The following is an 18,969-nucleotide window of genomic DNA, read 5'->3' as shown; positions in this document are numbered from 1 at the left end:
ACTGACAATAAATATTTTTGCACATTTTGTCTTTTCATATTATCCTGGCCCTTTGTTAGGCAGATCCACGTCCCATCTCCAGCCTCTAAACCTTAGCACTGCATGGCTTGTTGTTTAAGGCATTCTCTGATTTGCGCTGATCAAAAGAAAAACCGTATGAGGCACTGCTCTTAAAGGTATAAAAGTTGGGACTACCAGGCAACTGAGATCATGATTTAAACCAGCATGGCCATGATGGGCGCACACCTTTAATTTCAGCACTCAGGAGTCAGAGGCAGGTGGATCTCTGTGAGTTCAAGACCAGCCTGGTCTACAGAGTGAGTCCCAGGACAGCCAGGGCTACACAGAGAAACCTTGTCTTGAAAAACCAAAACAAAACCAGCTTGGCTTACCATATTTGTAATTTTGGAAGTTCACTAACTTGAAAAGCAGTTATATTGTGACATAAAATGGTTCATGATGGCTCAGTAGAGTATTCCTTCAAGGAATATGAAGGTTAAAGGCTGACATTTTAAACACAGGCATTAAATTAATGTAGGGACATGATAAATGAAACCTCTTTATCAAGAGAGATGTATATCAGGACGATTTCAGGCCACGTGTGGTGGCAAGTGCCGGTAGTCACATTCCTTATGAAGCTGAGACAGGAAGAATTGTTTGGAGTCAGGAGATTGACCCAGTTTCTTGAAAAAAATCCAGCAAGAATAACAAAGAGTAACAAAATAAAGAATAACAAAAGATAAAGATGGCCATCCTAGTGATCCACACCTCTAATCCAAGTACTCAAGGGAATGAGATAAGAAGATTACAAGTTCAGAGCCAGTTTGTGCTCCATGACAAGTTCCAGGTCATCCTAGGAAACCATGTCAGAGAAGGGGGATAGGAGGAGAGCATCTAAAACCACGGCATACAACAAGCAACTATTAAAGCTTAGGTTAGGCTTCTGATCCCCTAGAAATTCCCTAGATGTCAGTACTGACGAGAAGAAAGGCAGGTAAACTGTCTTTATAAAAAGGCTTGCCTCTTCCAGAGGACCCTACTTAGGTTCTAAGCATCCGTGTCAGATTGCTCACAGCCACCTCTCACTCCAGCTCCAGGGTTCTGGATGCTTCTGACCTCTGCAGGCACCTGTTCCCTCATGCACACACCCATATACAGACACACAATACCAGGTGGTCAGCCCTGAAATCATACACTTGCAAACAACCAGAACAGACTCAGCTGGTTGAATTTATATATTTCTGCATACATATGCCAGCTTTAAAAAGGCCATCAATTTGAGGGGAAGGAAAGGGGATATGAGGGTGATGGGGGAAAGAAAGAGAAGGGGGGAGTGACATAATTATATTTTAATTAAAACAACTAATAAAAATGACAGAATATAGGGGTTGTTTGTATTTTTACATCCATTCAGTTATTCCGTAGTCACTGAATATGGCTGAAATATTATTTGACTTTTCACCATTTTCTCTAGTTAGAAGAAAAGTAAGTCTCCTTTAGAGATACAAAAGATGCTTTCTTAATGCATGACCTGACCTTGTGGAGCCCATTCTCTATGGAGAGATGCCTTGCTCAGCCTAGGCGTGGGGGTGGGGAGGCTTGGTCCTGCCTCCACAAGGGGACGGGACAAACTAAGTTGACTTCCCAGGGGAGGTCTTACCCTCTCTGAGGAGCAGATGGGAGTGGGGTGGGGGGAAGTGAGCAGAGAGGATGGGGGATCTGGAATTGGCATGTAAACATAAATAAATGAATGAATAATTAAGACAAAGGAAAAAACAAAGAAACAAAAGCCCCACAAAAGATGCTTTTGTTGTATAAAGAGGTGAGAAGGAAAGCTGTGACTGAATTACATTTGCATTTTTACTGTCCTAAGTGACTTCTGGGTACAATGGGTGTGAGATTAGGGGTTAGGTTGATAACTACTTTCCATGACAAGGACTCTTGCCTGGACATTCTAGGTGATCCTGAGTCTGCCGTGACTGAGCTCCAGTGTATTTCGCACAACCTGAGCTATATGAAGTGTTCCTGGCTTCCCGGAAGGAATACAAGTCCTGACACAAACTATACTCTTTACTACTGGTGAGCATGCGCCGCAGGTGCAACAGACTAACTGGAACATTGTGGTTGTGTTGGGAGCCTTTGAGGTCAGCCTTATTTTAAAGAGGAATAGCCTATTCTTCATATATGGTGGGGGGATTAAAACTCAGGGCCTTGGCCCGGCAGTTGTGGCACACACATTTAAATCCAGCACTTGGGAGGCAGAGCCAGGCAGATCTCTGTGGGTTCCTGGCCAGCCTGGTCTACAGAGAAACCTGCCTCCAAAACAAACAAGCAACAAACCACCAGAGCCTTGCAAATGTCATGGCCTGATGAGGCTATTCTTTATCTATGAAGGCAGTAGATGAGTAATTAGTAATGAAACACATTATTTGGTATGGGAACTTAAAAACTAATCTGGAAAAAAAATTAAAAAGGAAAGACACATTAAGAAAGCCCAGCAGGTCAAAGGCACTTGCTGCCAGGCCTGGAGACCTGAATTTGCTCTCTGGAACCCACATGGTGATTCTGGTAAGTTGTTCTCTGACCTCCTCACATGCTCGATGACATGTGTACCTCCCACTAAATAAATACCTATGAATAAATAAATGTAATACGATGTTTAAAAAGTATAAAAAGGTAAAAGAATGTCCACCCTTAAAAAAAACCAAAGAACAAAAAACAAACCACCAAAAACACCACAAGAAGAAGTGACAGCTGACTAGAAAATACATCAACTTAAAAGCACTTCCTGGTTTGAAATGCCCATTCCCACACTAGCGCGACATGTATCTGGGAAGACCCCACACTCCTTTCACCCCTTTTCTCTCAGTGGTCAACTCTAGAGCAATCTAAACACCAGGGAATTGCTATCGACAGTCTATGGCCTTGTCACATGACACCCGTCTCGTGTGTATTTGTGTGTAGAGTTCTAGGTAGCTTTTATCACACCACATGGCCCCACCACTGCAATGTTCCCGCCAGTTGCTCTTTCCTAGCCTCTGCCATCCCGTCCTCCTTTTCATTCCTCTCGCCCAAGTCTCTAACCTCTGGCAGCCACTCACTGATCTGTCCTCCGTCCATATAATTTTGTTATTTCAAGAATCTCACTGGAATGAAATTCTACACATCACATACCATATAAAATGGGCTTCAAAAAAAAGCAGCACAATTCCCAAGATCCATAATACACACACACACACACACACACACACACACACACACACACACACACACTACATTCCTTTCTCTGTTTTTGAAACAGGTTCTCACACTGTAGTTTAGGCTAGCCTGGAGCTCACTGTGTATCCCAGGCTGGCCCCAAACTGTGGCAATACTCCTGGGATCATCATGCCTGCCTGAAACTGGGGGATTTTTAGAAGCAGGTTTATTTATGCTTTATAAAGGCCCAAAAGACTTCATTGATTTGATATTTGTAAATATTTGTGGAATATGATATTATAATTTGGTTTTTATAAGCTATATGCTGTGACCAAGTCATGCTAAATACCATATCTCTCTCCTCAAAAACTGTTGTTTCTGTATGCTGAAAGCCTTCAAACTCATTTCTTATCTTTGTAATTAGCTGTTATGGGCGCTAGCCCTGCTAGCTGTAGAACACTGAACTTACTCCTTACCCTCTTACCGTACCTACTACCCACCCTCCTCTATCTATCTCCCTATCAGTCATGAATATTGCATTAGTCATGATTATATTTCTGTATAAAATGATAAAAAAAAAGCAGCCAGAGGATGAGAGGGTTTCTTTTAACCTAAAGTTTATAGCTCCTCTTGAGCAGAATTCAGGGCTAGAACTCAAGCAGGAACCTGGAGGCAGGAACTGAAGTAGAGGCCATGGAGGAGTGCTAATTACTTGCTCCCCCTGGTATACTCAGTGTTCTTCCACAGGCTACGACCACCCACCCTGAGGTGGTCCCACTCGCAATGGGCTGGGCTCGCTCACACCAGTCACTAATGAAGAAAATGCTTCTTCACAGCCTTGCCCACAGAGCAATCCCATGGAAACAATACTTCAATAGAGACTCCTTTCCTCTTTCCAGATATGTCTAGGTTTATGTCAAGTTGACAAAAAACCAAAATCTATCTAGGGCAAGGATGTTGAGACACCGTGACAGATGGCTGGAGAAAGGAGTCCAACCTTGGAAATCTATCCTCTCCACGGCCTTGTTCTCCTCACTTGTTCCATAAAACATCTCTGAGAGAAAGACACGGGACCATGTCTAGCGCCTCTGAAGATGTATGTTCTAGAATATCAGATTGCGCCTGTGGCTCAGGGGTACAGGATTTGCCCAACATGCACAAGGCCTTAGGGAAAGAAAGCAAAATCTTCTTAGAGTGACCATTTTGCCTGCTTACATCATGGAAGATATTCGTACTATATTAAAACACTCATGGGTATGGGCAGATCATAAGGCAGAGTGCGAAACCTCCATATGGTATTTTCATTTAAATTTATTTTTAAATGATGCATAAAAATATTGCATATTTATGGGCTATCACGTGATATTTCAGTATTTATGTGCATGCAAGTGTGCACTATATAAACCAGGCTCGGCATGTCAGCCCCCTCAAATCACTTTTTCATTGTTGAATGAAATCCTCCTAAATGTCCCGGGGCATTGCAATCACCCTCCTCCCTATTGGTTGGGAGGGTCAGCCTGATAAGGTTGAGACACACCACAGATAAAGCCAGGTGGTCCTAAGATTGTGTGGTCAACTCTGTAGGCTTCTTTTTCCCAGTCCCCCATCTCCTTGTAAAAATTCCCATTGTTCATTCTTGGTACCCACTGGATCACCTTTTCTTATGCATCGTGTGGCGCTCTTGTACCTTTATGGTAAAGCCTATACTCTTCAACATGACAGACAAAGCCCCTGATCGCCTGGCTACTGGCAACCTGTCTAGCGTGTCTCATCCCCCTCCTTGGACCTCTGCTCCTCTTACAGCCTACACTGAATTTATTTCCACTCTTTACACGGTCTCTTCAATACCCAGAATAGTGGTACTCAAACAGGGATCTTTACCTAGACCAGTGGGAACGTATTCTGCCTTCTCTCACAGTCCATACCTTCCCCTTTGACCTAATGCATCCTGTTTGTCCTCGCTCCGCTAAGATGCAATTTCCTCTTCAGACTGTCTTCCTGTACATCTCAAGTCTGGAGACATATCCCCAGCAGTACCTTTGAGTGTCACGAGGCCCTGAACAGTGCATCATCATTTCCTGTTTACTTGGTGGTAGTTCCCTTCTCCAGGCTGCGATCTTCTTTTCGAGCAGAGGCAGTGTTTTGCTTCCCCCAGCACTCGACACTTGGGGTACGTGTTACATAAATCAGTTATGAAATTCTTGGTAGGATCCAAAACTAGAGAACAGTCAGGGATAGGATGAGGACGTAGAAGTATAAGCGGTGCAGGATCTCTATAGTCCGGGAGTGAAAAAGAAGGGTTGAGTACATCTAGCTCCCCAAGACTTGGTAGCAGGGGAACAAACAGAATTCAGCCTTTAGGAGTCGCCTGGCTCTGTGCTGCAGTGAAAGGCATAGAGAGATGTTAGTATAGGCTTGAAAGATACCTTAGGAATTGGTAGCATGCCTGTGTTTATTATGCTATTAACCCCAGAGTTATCACAGAAGGGGATTAGAAAGAAAGTGAGGGGGAGTTAAAATGACCTCATTTTACAACAGACTGAAGGAAAGCAATCCAGTCATTACAATTGGGGTGAACTAGTCCTTAAGGATCTATTAAGTAAAAAGTAGGAGGAGGTGCGCACGCCCTGGAGATATGCTAGCAAAAACCAAGACTCGGTGTAAGCCGTGCAGTGTCCCTGTGGCGGTTTCAAAGAAGATGCCCCCATAGGGAGTGGCACTATTAGGAGGTGTGGCTTTGTTGGAGGAAGTGTGTCACTGTGGGGGTAGGCTTTGAGGTCTCCTTGCTCAGACTATACTCAGTGTGACACATAGTTGCTTCTGCCTGCCTGGGGATTCAGATGTAGGACTCTCAGCTCCTTCTCCAGCACCCTATCTGCCTGCACTCCGCCATGTCCCTGCCATGATGATAAAGGACTAAACCTCTGAACTGTAAGCTAGCCCCAATTAAATATTTTCCTTTATCAGAGTTGACATGGTCATGGTGTCTCTTCACAGCAATAAAAACCCTAACTGACTAAGATAGCCTCCTTGGGATTAATCTGGGAAAGCATTCTTCTCTGAGATGGTGCAGGCTCTTGTCACAGTTGACAACAGACAGTGTTTGAGTTGGCCTTCGGCCCCGAGTTGAAGCATTCTGGCAGAGCACAATCTGTAACTGGACATGGCTCAAGGAGTGATCTGGAAAGTGGTGGTTTGCTGACACCCCAGTGGTCAGTTATCAAAGATGCTACTTCTTGTCAATGTCTTTCCAGTGCTGGTCATTTGACAGAGGCTCTTTCCATGGTTTACGTAGTGTGGACTTGGCTGCTCAGTACAGGAGAGGCTAGCTATGTATGACTCTGCCTTAGTTCCTTTTCTATTGCTGTGCTAAGACTTCATGACCGAGACAGCTTATAAACTAAAGTGTTTAATTTGGGGCTAACAGTTCCAGAAGGTTAGAGTTCATGACTATCATGATGAGACAGCAGCCAGCCAGGCATTGCATTGGAAAAGTAGCTGAGAGCCCACATCTTGACCCTCAACTACGAGACAGAAAGATAGCTAACTGGGAGTGGCACGGGTTTTCCCAAACTCCAAATCCACCTCCAAGGACACACCTTCTCCAACAAGGCCAGCTCTCTGAATCCTTCCCAACTAAGGATGGAGCATTCAAGTTTATGACTTGTGGGGGCCGTTCTCATTCAAACCACCACAGTTTGTATAACTGTAAACAGTTTGTTTACAGTTTAATTTCAACAAAATTAAAACCTCGCTGACTCCGTCTGACCAGCCAGTTCCAGAGGTCACAAGTGACTGTTGTATTGGATGGCCCATTTCTGTTGGACGGTGTTGTCCTGTGTTGTCTGCTCTCACCACTCCACAACTTCTTCATTCTGGTGCCAGACTGTGTGTGTGCTCAAATCCTTACTTGTAATGAGCCTTTCTTATCTCTGAGCCTCAGTTTTATCATCTGTAAAATGGGGATGGTGATGTTAACTACTTCTGAAGTTGGGGGCTGTTATATAAAAAGTGCTTGGAATCGTGATTGACAGTCAGCATGGCAGCTCCTGAGGGCTGGAGATACCGATGTTTGTTGGTTATTTGTGCTCCCTTGCAGATACAGTCACCACTCAGTGATTCTCACTTCTCCTTCCACATGGAATTGGCATCAAGCCCATGCTTCCTCCTCCCCTCCACTTCCCTGGATGGATTCCTTTCGATCAAAACCCCAAAGGCAAGGGAGTCCAGACATGATATTGGTTAGCAAACACGAACAATGGCCTAGGTATCCATGTAGATCACATTGCACTAATTGCCAGACTGTTTGCCCTAATCCCCAGTCAGAAAATGGGGAGATTATTTTTTTTTAATTCAAAATCATGGTTTGTCAAGCCAGAGGGGTGACTTGTATCATATCAGGGTCGTTTGGGATTGGAAAGAGCCTGACCTGAAGAGCTCCAGTCGGGTCAACTTGATGAATTGTAGGGATCTTCCCCACACACATTAATCACCTTCAGAGTCCATGAGTTATCTATCAACTGTTGGCGGGGGGACAAAACGAACAATGAACCCAGAAGACTGTACATCATAGAAGTTCCTTTCATTATATTTTAAAAGTCACATTTATCACTAGCTTTTGTTATGTAAGAAAACAATGTCATTAGTAGTGTTAGTTTCTGTTTTGGTTGGAAAACATTCCAGGACTGTCTAATCCCAAAACTACTCATGGCCATAATTTAAGATTCTAGAAGTTTTCTTTTATGATCCATAGAGACTTAGAACTAAGAGGAAAGATTTCGTGCTTTTAGATGATCATAGTAGCACTTTGGAGGGGGAGACTGGACAATCCTAGGAGTTCAAGTTTATCTTTTGATGACAGAAGTGAGTTTGAGGCCAGTCTGGGCATCAAGACCCCGTGTCTCAACAACAGCAACATAAAGAGATGAACTTTCTCTTGACAGACATTCTATATCAAAACACTGCTTTGTAGTATTTGTAAACATATTACATTTTCATTAAAAAAACCAAACCTGGTTTGCAGCAGGATTTTGCGTTTTCTGAGCTCAGGAAGAACTACAGATAATTCTGAAGTTACAGGTCAAGGGTTTGAGACTCTCTGTTCTTTGCTCATTTTGAAAAGTGATCTTCCTTTTCTACAGAACCTTTGCACAACTCCAACTGTGGCAGATGATGTAAGACTTGACCTTGTCTTGTTCCAGTTCCTAAAAAATAGAGTTCTCTGATAGCTGATGTGAAAGAGAGACAGAGAGAGTGTAATAAACACATCATACCCATTGTCTAGGTGCTCATGGTCACTTGGGAAGGCAAGGGTAGAGATGAAATGGGATTTAGGATGCCAGCAGCACTAATTCTTAAAGCTGGACGGTGGAGTGAACACTGCGAAAGTCATCGTGTGCTCAAATGCTGATCTGGCGGTAATGAGAAGGCATTAGTAATAAAGATTAGAGGGGTCAAGTATGAAGTCTGAAGCTGTGAGATCATGAATTAGGGGGTGACCAGTGGGAATATCACAGAAGATGAGACTCCAAGAGAGTTGGCAAACAGAATTTGGTGCTAGGATATGGAGAAAAAAGGAAAAAAAAGGTCCATTATTTGAAAGTATCTAAGGAACATCAAGAAAATGAACACGGAGTGGGAGAAATGGGAATGTGGCAGAAATGGCAGTTTGGTGAGGGATAGGGTAGGTACATATGGTGTCTTCAGTCAATGGCTGAGCCAAACGGGAAGAATCCTTAAAGTCTGGGATGAGCAGGATGGTGGCACACACCTTTAATCCCAGCACTCAGGAGACAGAGGCAGGTGGGTATCTGTGATTTCCAGGCAAGCCTGGTGAATTCCAGGCCACACAGACCCTGTCTGGAATAAACAAACAAACGAACAAAACCTACAAAATCTTGGAGGAATTCTGAGGTGAATGGTCAAGTTTAGGAATTGCCCAGAATACATATTAAAGTAGAAGGATGGGGTGACCAGCAGAATGCGTGGATAAGGAAATCAGAAGTAGAGAAAGGGAGATGCTAAGGAGATGGCCTTTTTGGTACATATACTGCTTACTTTGTAACCATGAGGATCTTCATTCACATCCTTAGCACTCATATTTTTTTTCTTAAAAAAAAAGCTGGGTATAGTGGTGTGTGCTTTTAATCCTAGTACTGACATACAGAAGAATGAAGGATCCCTGCGGCTTGCTGATCAGTAAATGTAAGCCAAGTACCAGTGAGCCACCCTGTCTCAAGATACAAAGTGGAGAGCCATGGAGGAAAACACCAACACTTCCCTCTTGCCTCTATATGCATATGTGTGGACACCCATGGATACATCCACACATAAGACAGAAGTAGAGACGAATGTCATTATGACTATCCCCCCCCCCCCGGAGCAGGGAGGAAAGAGACAGAGTGGAGCAGAGGGAAGCCACTGGGGTTCGGTATATCTGCCTTTTCAGAAGGGGTAAACCTTCTCATTCTGGCTTACATACAGAAGAGCAATGAGAGGGTTCCAGTGCCTATGGCTATCGTGAGTACTAATGCCCATTGTCAAAGGACAATCTTTTCTCCTAGAATATGAAATGAGCCATGTTAGAAATCGGGCTCTTAAAAACGATCATGCTTTATTGTATATATTGTTTCTCATGGAGATTTCTTTCTGCCATTTTTTTTTAAATAACTACTCTTGTCTCTTGACCTTCTTCAAAATAACTCAGAGCATTGTCTCATTTTATCTTGTAGGTACAGCAGCCTGGGGAAAGTTCTTCAGTGTGAAAACATCTATAAAGAAGGTCAACGCATGAGCTGTTCCTTTAAACTGACTAAAGTAGATTCGAGTTTTGAGCAGCACAACATTCAAATAATGGTCAAGGACACTGCTGGGAAAATTAGGCCATCCTTCAAAATAGTGTCTTTAATTTCCCGTGGTAAGTTTGCAAAGCCCCCTTGGACAGCATGGATAAAAGGTCGTTCTGTCTTTGAATGGTTAAAGCAAATAATTGAAGATGATAAATTTCGGTCTGAAGATCTTCCTGGAACAAGAGACTGCATGCACACACGCTTTTCTTTGATTGATGCTTTAAGACGCAGATGAGAAATGGTATTTCTGGAACATGAGTACCACGTGCTTTCTTCTCGTTGACTTAGAAACAGGCAGAGATTTATTAGGGCAGCCAGTTGTGTGGCCAAGATTGGAACCTGGGCTCCCTGACTCAGAGATCTCGTTTCACTTTGGTACTCTGGAGAGCTGCTCTTCAGATGTTATAGTCTCTGAATAATCTTTTGGCTAGAAAACCTTGGATGGGATACAGTGCTGGGGATTGAGTGCAGGACCTTGCGAATGCTGAGCAATGCTCTACCACTAAACGTATGCACTCACCACTGTATTCCAATTGCGGAAGTCCACATGGCACACGCACGGTCTAGGACACCCAGATCTGGTCATATTGGCTTAGTATATACTTGTTAGAAAGGCCAGTGGTAGTTTACTTCTCTGTTACTTTGATAAAACACTGGTCCAAATCAACTTGGGGAGGAAAGGGTTTATTTGTCTTACATTTCCATGTCACGGAACATTGTTGAAGGATGCTGAGGAAGGAGCTTAAGGCAGGAGACTGGAGGAAGAGACTGACGCAGAGACCGTAGATGAAGGCTGATTACTGGCTGCTCCCTTTGGCTTGCTCAGCCTATTTGGAGGCGGAATTGCTCACAGTTGCCTAGGTCCTGCCACATCAATCATCAACCAACATATCTGTAGTGCCCTACAGATATGGCTGCAGGTCTGTCTGATAGAGACACATCCTCAGTTGAGGCTTGCTCTTCCCAGGACTCCAGTTCGTTTCAATGACAAAATTAACCAGCACAAGGCTTCAACTTGAACAACCAATATTTGGTTGAGGACCTAGTGCCTCCTCTTGTCAAAGCATATAGACCCTTTTTGAGTGTTTCTTTATTTGTAAAATGGAATATATAGTCCACTTCAACTCCAAAGAATTGTAAGAGCCAAAGGGCATGAGGTATCAAAAGGCGTTTTGTAAATCTCCAAAGGAAAATAATGTCAGTATGTTGGTTTGCTTGTTGCGGTAACCTATGAGGGAGCTCAGATTCTGGCTAAATGATTAATAGAAAAGAGGCATCTTTTGGCAAAGGCTTATCTAAATCTGTAAGCAACACACTACTTACCACTCCTCCAGATAATCTTGGAAGTCAACTGTAGCAGGGGACCAAAGGCAGCCTAGTTTGTAGGCCAAGAGAGTGAGGTCAGGATAGTTTATCACATGGGGTTGGCCGAAGTAAAGTCCTCTTTTTCCTCTTACTTCTTTGGCAGACTATCTTAGGTAGGGTTTTAAGGTTTATTTTACTGGTCGTTTTGGAATTAATGGTAACATAAAGAATAGTTCTTCTTGACAAGAAGTTGGCCTCTATATGTTTTCTGTTAATTACCTATTATTTTCTGTTCCTTATTCTTAAGTACAGTTCATTCCTGCAAAAGTAATATGACCTTTGAAAGCTATTGCTTTCAAAGTATTTTATTCTTTTTTTATTTTTTTATTTTATTTTTATTTTTCGAGACAGGGTTTCTCCGTAGCTTTTTGGTTCCTGTCCTGGAACTAGCTCTTGTAGACCAGGCTGGCCTCGAACTCACAGAGATCCGCCTGCCTCTGCCTCCCGAGTGCTGGGATTAAAGGCGTGCGCCACCACTGCCCGGCAAAGTATTTTATTCTTAATTGGGATTCTAATCATCATTATCATCGTACATACACAGTAGTGCTAAGTATATTCATATTGTTGTACAGCAGATCTCTATAAGAGATTTTTCTTTTCTTTTCTTGTTTTGAGACAGAATTTCTCTATATCAAAGTCCTGGCTGTCCTGGAACTCGGTCTGTAGACCAGGCTGGCCTCGAACTTGCAGAGACCCACTTGCCTCCACTTCCAAAGTGCTGGGATTAAAGGTGTGTGCCACTACTGCCCAGCATCTATGCGTTTTTCGTCATGTACAAGTGAAATTCTACCTATTAAGCAGGGGTTCTGCTTCCCTCTTGGCAGCTCGTCTCTGCAGTCCGTTCCTTTGACTACAGCTCCCTTAGTATTTCACAGGAGCAGGATCACTGCACTCCTCTTGTTTTAGGTCAGCTTGCTTTGCTTAACAAAATGTTCTCAAAGTACAGACACGTTACAGCCTGTAGTGGAGAGCTGGCTATTTTTTTAAAATCATGATCTTGGAGTGGCATCAGCGAGGGAGAGCTCGAGAAGCCTCTGGTACCTAGTATTTTCTTACCCATGTGGTGGAAGTACCTGTGCATCCAAGAACTCATTTTCTCTATCCTCTGTGTGGCATCTAGATGTCCTGGTTCTGCTTTGACCATTTTCTGACTAGACTCAGATCAGAGTTCATGTCATTTACCAGATAACCCCAAAGGCTCTCCTTAAATCCATTTTACTGGGCAGTTTTAAATACACTTCCTCTGCTAATTGTGGGTAATCAGAAATTCTCAAACTCTATATCAGATCATGTGAGGCCATTAAAAGCCATCAGCCCTATTTTGATTTCACTTTGTGAACCTTCATTATCTAGTTTACATATATAATCATATCTTATATACACATAATTAAATGAACTTGTAGAAACTAATTTTCTTTCTTCTATCTTTCAGTGAAACCTGGTCCTCCACATATTAAAAATCTTTTCTTCAAAAATGATGTCTTATTTGTGCAGTGGAAGAATCCTCAGAATTTTAGCAGCAAATGCTTATCTTCTGAAGTGGATGTCAAAAACAGTCAAAGTGGACTACATTCTCCTTTCTCTGTAAGTTTGGTTAGATGATAGGTCTTTTATGGAGTGTTTTCTTTTACTAAAATAATTAAATGTAGCTCTTAACATTTGTCAGTAGATAATAAAAAAAATTAAAAATAAGGCATAGTGCAGGTTTTGAAGGTTTACAGAAGTATTGGGTGCAGGGTTTAAATTGCTTAAAACATTGCTATTGTCTGCCATGTACCAGACACTTTTGCTTGCTACAGCAATGAAAATGACAGTTGATAAACATCTCTCGCTCTCTCTTTTACCTCATGGAGATTGCTGGTTGAAAATAAGTATGTGACTTAGTCAACTAATTTCACAGTGTATTATGAAGGAAAAGCAAATGGGCTGATAAGTAGAAGGACTAGAAGGGCCTGAGGAAATATTAGGGAAGTCACACGAAATAATGGTATCTGAGATGAGAGCAGAGTGCTTAGCAGGAGCTAGCTGTGTGAGGAATTGGGGCTAGAAGGGGCAGTAGATGAAAGAAAACCCGAGTCAAGAGTGGCCTTGATGTGGTTGAGAGCGGAGGGAGCGGACGTGGCCAGAACAAGACAGGAGCAGTGTTTCAGCAATAGGCAGAGACAAACCCATGCAGGTGTGTAGAGGCCCTAGGGAGGACACTCTGTTTTCTTGGAGTTTGTGGCAGGAATGTAGTCAAATTGAAATAGTCAGTACTTGTTGGGTTACACTCATATCTGCCGTCCAAAAACCGATACAAAACATACAAATTGAAAGTCTCTGTGGGGCCTTCATCAGAATATGGTGTAACTTTAGGGCATCAGTCCCATTATTTGTTTTATAGATTCTTGTGAGGACTTTGTTGCTTTGCTTAGAAAATTTCAGTTGGAGTTGGGAGGCTGGCCTGATTGCTCAGTGGTTTGCTGCCAAGCCTTATGAGCTGTGGGATCCACAGGGGTGGAAGGAGGGAAGCAATTCCTGCAAAGTTTTCCTCTGACCTCCCCATGTGTGCCATATCAGTCACACACCCACACACATGCACATATGCCCAGGTACACACTAAATGTTAATAACTAAAAACCCTTTGTAGGTCCAGATTTAAAGCCAGACCATCCTAGGTGTGTGTTTCCATAAGGTGGCGCCTCAAGACCACGACAGTACCTTGCTCTCTTGTTTGCTACTGGCCGGGGTCCTCTGTGCATTTTGTACTAAACTGTGTTAGATTGCTTTTAGAGGAACCCAGTATCTTGCATGTGGCTAAAAGTTCTGTGTTCACTTGTTTTCACTCATTATGGAACTCTCCAAATGCTTACGAAAATAAGTCAATGTTGACATTCTCTAACTCCACAGGGAGTGCCCAGCTCCACAGCAGGACAGAGCCCTTCAGGGAGTTTGCAAATGAAGCCATGTAATAATGTTCAGTCCTTGTGAGTGCTAGAAAGCATCGTGTCCCCATGCGAAAAGAAATTATTTCTGGGGCCAGGGAGGGGAGAATGTTGGGATTGAAAGCAAAGTGGGTATTTTGAACACTCCAGCCTTTACTCTCCCCTGGTGCTTCTGTGGGAAATGCCAAAACAAGTACTGCTTCTCTGAACTCATTTGCTTTCTAAAGCTTGGCCACACTTAGGCCTCTTCTCTCCGTTGAAAGTAGGCAACAGATAGCAGGTCGTGTCGACTTCATTCTGTCCTTGGTACTAACAACTTATATCCACCAAATGGTGACTATTTAGGTTTATTACTAAGTACTTTCTCTCAGTTCTCTCATTTAGAGATCACACTAAGCCTAGGGACCTATGTCCCGTTATTTGATCCCTGCCTCACATTGGGAATGTTTCGTTACACCTAAGGCCATATTTCTAGTAAAAGAATCATGATTTAAGCAAAAGGGGCTAGAGGGATGGTCCAGTTGTTAAGAGAACTGGCTGCTTTGCTGGAAGACTTGGCTTTGATTTTCAGTTCCTACATGGTGGCCCAAGACTGACTGTAACTTCAGTTCTAGGGATTTGATGCCATCTTCTGGCCTCTGAGGGCACCATGCCAGCAAAATGCTCATGTGTAATATAAAAACTCAAAGAGATTGAAGCAAAAGTCTTAACCCCAAGTTTGTGTTTTTAGCCCCTGGAGACCACCTTAGTACTTCTCTTAACACTAATGCCTACCATTTATTAGCTGTCCAGAACATACTACAGAGACACTGGTCTAAGGGCGTCTGATGGACTAGTTCGTAATAACCCATGAAGCTAGTAGTATGGGAACCCGTATTTTTGAGAAACCAAGGTTGAAGAACTTTCACACAACTTGTAAGTCAGTATGAACTCAGAGGCCAGTCTCTGTGTCTTCGACTTAGCCCAAGATTACTTGGTACAATAAATGAGGGCTAAGTCTATATCTTAGTGGTAGAACCCTTGCCTAGCATGCTTGAGGTTCTAGGTTCAATCCCTAGTCCTTAAAAAACATACTAATTAAAGTCTTGTTGAATTAATAAATATTAAGAAATATGTCGCTTCTGAACTAAAGAAACCATGTATTCTGTGGATGTTATATACATAGACCGGACTGTAGTCTCTCTGGAATGACTCTGTTTGTGCTTGAGTTTAATGTTTTCTTCAAGCAGATGTTCACCAGCTGCTTCCACCCTAGAATGACATCAGCTTTTTGTGTGCAAAGTTTGAGCTTTGCTGATGAGACCCTTCTTTTTCTTTCAGACAGACTACTTGAGGCGTCGTAGTGTAGTTGTCTGTTGGAGTTGCAGGTCTGGGAATGGGTAAACTGGATCATGGGCTCCTACCATCATACTGGGGGCTGTTATATTCAGAGAGAGCTTGGAACAGAATCGTGAAATAAGATAGGAATTGTTTTCTTATCCCCACTCCTTCCCAGACAACTGTCTACTTGGTGTTCTGTGCCCTCGTTTTCCTCATCTCAGAGACAGCAGCAGCTGCTGACCCATACATGAGGATTTCCAGTGGAATGAGAGCCTAGACTTAATCTACACAGTGATTTGCTGACTTTTGGCATTCGTATGTTTGGGAAATGGTCCAGGAAAGAAGTGACATCAGTCTACAGCTTGATCCCTCAAGTGGCACTTGACACTTGTCATTTCCCAGAAGGCCAGTGGTTCCAGCAATAGGACACTGAGGCTACCTGCTTTTTCTCTGCCTGTGTATGCACTACTGGAATGATAGGCTTTTCTCGTTCTGTTGGCCTTTTAGCTCTTCAGAAATGCTGGTATGGACTATTTAGTGAATGACATTGAGTGCCAAAATTAATGGAGGTATGTTGTGGTCCTTGCACCATGTTTAAATGTTTCTTTGACAGGGGCTGGAGAGATGGCTCACAGTGATTAAGAGTACTGGCTGCTCTTGCAGAGGCCTGGGGTTCAAATTCTAGAAGCCGCGGCTCACAACCCTCTGTAACTCTAGTTCCAGGAAATCCCCCACCCTCACATAGACACATGCAGACAAAACACCAATGCACACAATAGGAAAGTAAATTATTGGAACTTTTAAAAATGTTTGTTGACCTAAGTTTGACTGTTAAGACTAAGCAACAGATTTTCATGCTTGATTTGTTTGACTGTTGTTGAAGAATTCAAATTTATATCTTAGGTATTCAACAAGGAAGATGAGTGTCTTAAAAATTAGTGGTGGAGGGCTAAAGAAATGGTTCAGTGATACAGCCCACCTATTGCTCTTGTAGAGAACCTGTGTTCAGTTTCCACCACCCACATGGTAGGGATCAGAACTGTCGAAACTTATAGAGAATCCAATGCTCTCTTCTGACTTCTGCCTATATATGTGCACATACATCCATTCAGATAAACACATTAAATAAACAATTTTAAATATTTTTGTAATAGAATATAATTCACTCTAGAAAAATATTGCATAAGTCATAATATACATGTCAATGATTTTTATAAGTGATTTTTATTTATTTGAGTTTTTGCTTTGTTTTTGTTTTTAGGAAAGAGAGTCTCATAGAGCTTGTCTCAAGCTCACTGTGTAGCTAAAAGCTGGTCTTGAACTGCTTGCCCTCCAGCCTCTGCCTTCCAAGTGCTGAAATTATAGGCATGTGCTTCTGCAGACAGCTTTAGAAATAAGTTTTACAAATTACCTTTCACCTGTATAGCCAACACTGCAAAAGCCCCTCCTTATCTATTCTAGGTGCTATACCCCGAAAGGAAAACTATGATCAGGACTTCTAATCTTGTAGATTGGTTTTGTTGCTACTATTTAAACTTTCTCAGGCATTCTAGCCATGTCTAGAGGACTGAGAGGAGACTAGCTTACCCAGGGGGTTGAAATCACCCCCAGGAAATGGAACAAGTTTATGTCTCTGTATGTCTCTTTCTCTCTCTCAATCAGTGACTATTTGGACAGCAGCTATGTTTACCATTATACCATCAATGCCACAGCATCTTTTCTGTGGGTTTGTCATCTTTGATTCAACATAAAGTTTACAAGACTTTCCCAGTACATGTAGATGGTTAATTTTCATCATGTGCACCCCATTGTGCAACTGCATCGCTTTCTACTAATGGATTTTCTCATTGACTTGGCAAATTTCCAGTTTAAGCTACAATGAATAGCGGTTTACAGACATTCGCATACCTGTCTCCTGGTACATAAGTGCATAACTCTCTGTGGGCATGCCTCCATTTATGTGGGGGGTGAGATGTCCAAAGGTTACAGATGATTGCCTCTCTAGAAAATGATAGTTTTCCCAAATGTTTGTGCCAATTTGCACATCTAGCAGAAATTGAGAGTTGCAGGCACATTGTGACCCATCAACATTTAATAGTTTCTGGGAGGTCTGTGTGTTGTTATTTCTACTTCATTTGCACTTCCCTGATGTCCAATGAAGTTAAGAACTCTTTCTTATTGATTGCCCATGTACATATTTTCTTATGAATTCCCTCTTCAGGTCATTTTCCAATTATTGAGCTGTCTTTCATTAATATTTAGAGGAAGGATATATTCACAGCCTTCGTTAGGGTTTGTACAATACGTTTTTTCTTCTTTACATGGCCTGCTTGTTTCCCTAATAGGTTGTGGTTTTTTTCAGTGTTAACATTTTATAAAATATTTCTTTATGGTTCATAGGTGCTGTTTGACACGTCTTTTTCTCTTTCAACGCTATAAAGATGGGTCCTCTGATGGCTTGCTATATTTATGTGTTTTTCCTCTCACTTATGTGTGGTGTGGGTGTGTGTTTGCATGTGTGCGGAGGTTCAAGGTTGACTTTGAGAATCCGCCATTATCACGCCTCAACTTTCTTCACTGAAAACGATAGATCTCTCAATCAAACATGGAACCCATTGATATAGCTAGCCTTTAGATTGCTATGGGCAATCCTCTGCCTCACTGATACTGCTAGTCTCCAGATTGCTATGGGCAATCCTCTGCCTCACTGATACAGCTGGTCTCCAGATTGCAATGGGCAATCCTCTGCCTCACTGATACAGCTGGTCTTCAGATTGCTATGGGCAATCCTCTGGCCTCCATCTTTCTGGAGCTGGATTTACAGGTGAATGCCACACCCACGCACCCAGTATTACATATGTGTCCTACTGCTCTGAATTCTAGTCCTTGTGCCTGCACGGTGGGCACTTAGCCACTGAGCCATCTCTGCGGCCCCTTTGTTCATTTACTTGACTTTCCATAGGTCCATTTGCAGCACACTTGAAAATGGTCTTGTGAACGCTGTGAGGTAGAGGGAAAGACTTTTTATTCGCAGGGATATGTAATATACACAGCACTGCTTATTTCTCCACTAAATGTTTCTCTTTTATTTCTTTAAATTTTGCATCATTTTTATTTATGTGGTGTGTGTGTGTGTGTGTGTGTGTGTGTGTGTGTACGGGTATCTGCATATGAATGAAGGTGCCAGAGGAAGCCAGAAGTGTTAGATTTCCTGTAACTGGAGTTGTAGACAGTTGTGACCTGCCTAATATGGATGCTGAAAATCAAACTTTGGTCCTCTGGAAGAGAAGCAAGTTCTCTTAGCTTGACACATC

The 18,969-nt window shown here is 42.6% G+C and overlaps 1 protein-coding gene across 1 annotated transcript in view; it reads left to right on the top strand.

The window, feature by feature from the left end:
• The window catches only part of Il13ra1 (interleukin 13 receptor subunit alpha 1), a 64,238-nt gene that overhangs the window by 19,425 nt on the left and 25,844 nt on the right, over positions 1-18,969 (top strand). Inside the window, exons 4-6 of the mRNA XM_005368906.2 lie at positions 1,959-2,079; positions 9,930-10,114; positions 12,844-12,995. Coding sequence (XP_005368963.1) covers positions 1,959-2,079; positions 9,930-10,114; positions 12,844-12,995 — 458 coding nt within the window. The remainder of the gene's footprint in view (positions 1-1,958; positions 2,080-9,929; positions 10,115-12,843; positions 12,996-18,969) is intronic.

This window comes from Microtus ochrogaster, unplaced genomic scaffold (genome assembly GCF_000317375.1).
Source record: "Microtus ochrogaster isolate Prairie Vole_2 unplaced genomic scaffold, MicOch1.0 UNK42, whole genome shotgun sequence".
In the NCBI taxonomy this organism is placed as follows: Eukaryota; Metazoa; Chordata; class Mammalia; order Rodentia; family Cricetidae; genus Microtus; species Microtus ochrogaster.
The sequence above is the reverse complement of the archived record's forward strand: the minus strand, read 5'-3'. Positions and strand labels throughout refer to the sequence as shown.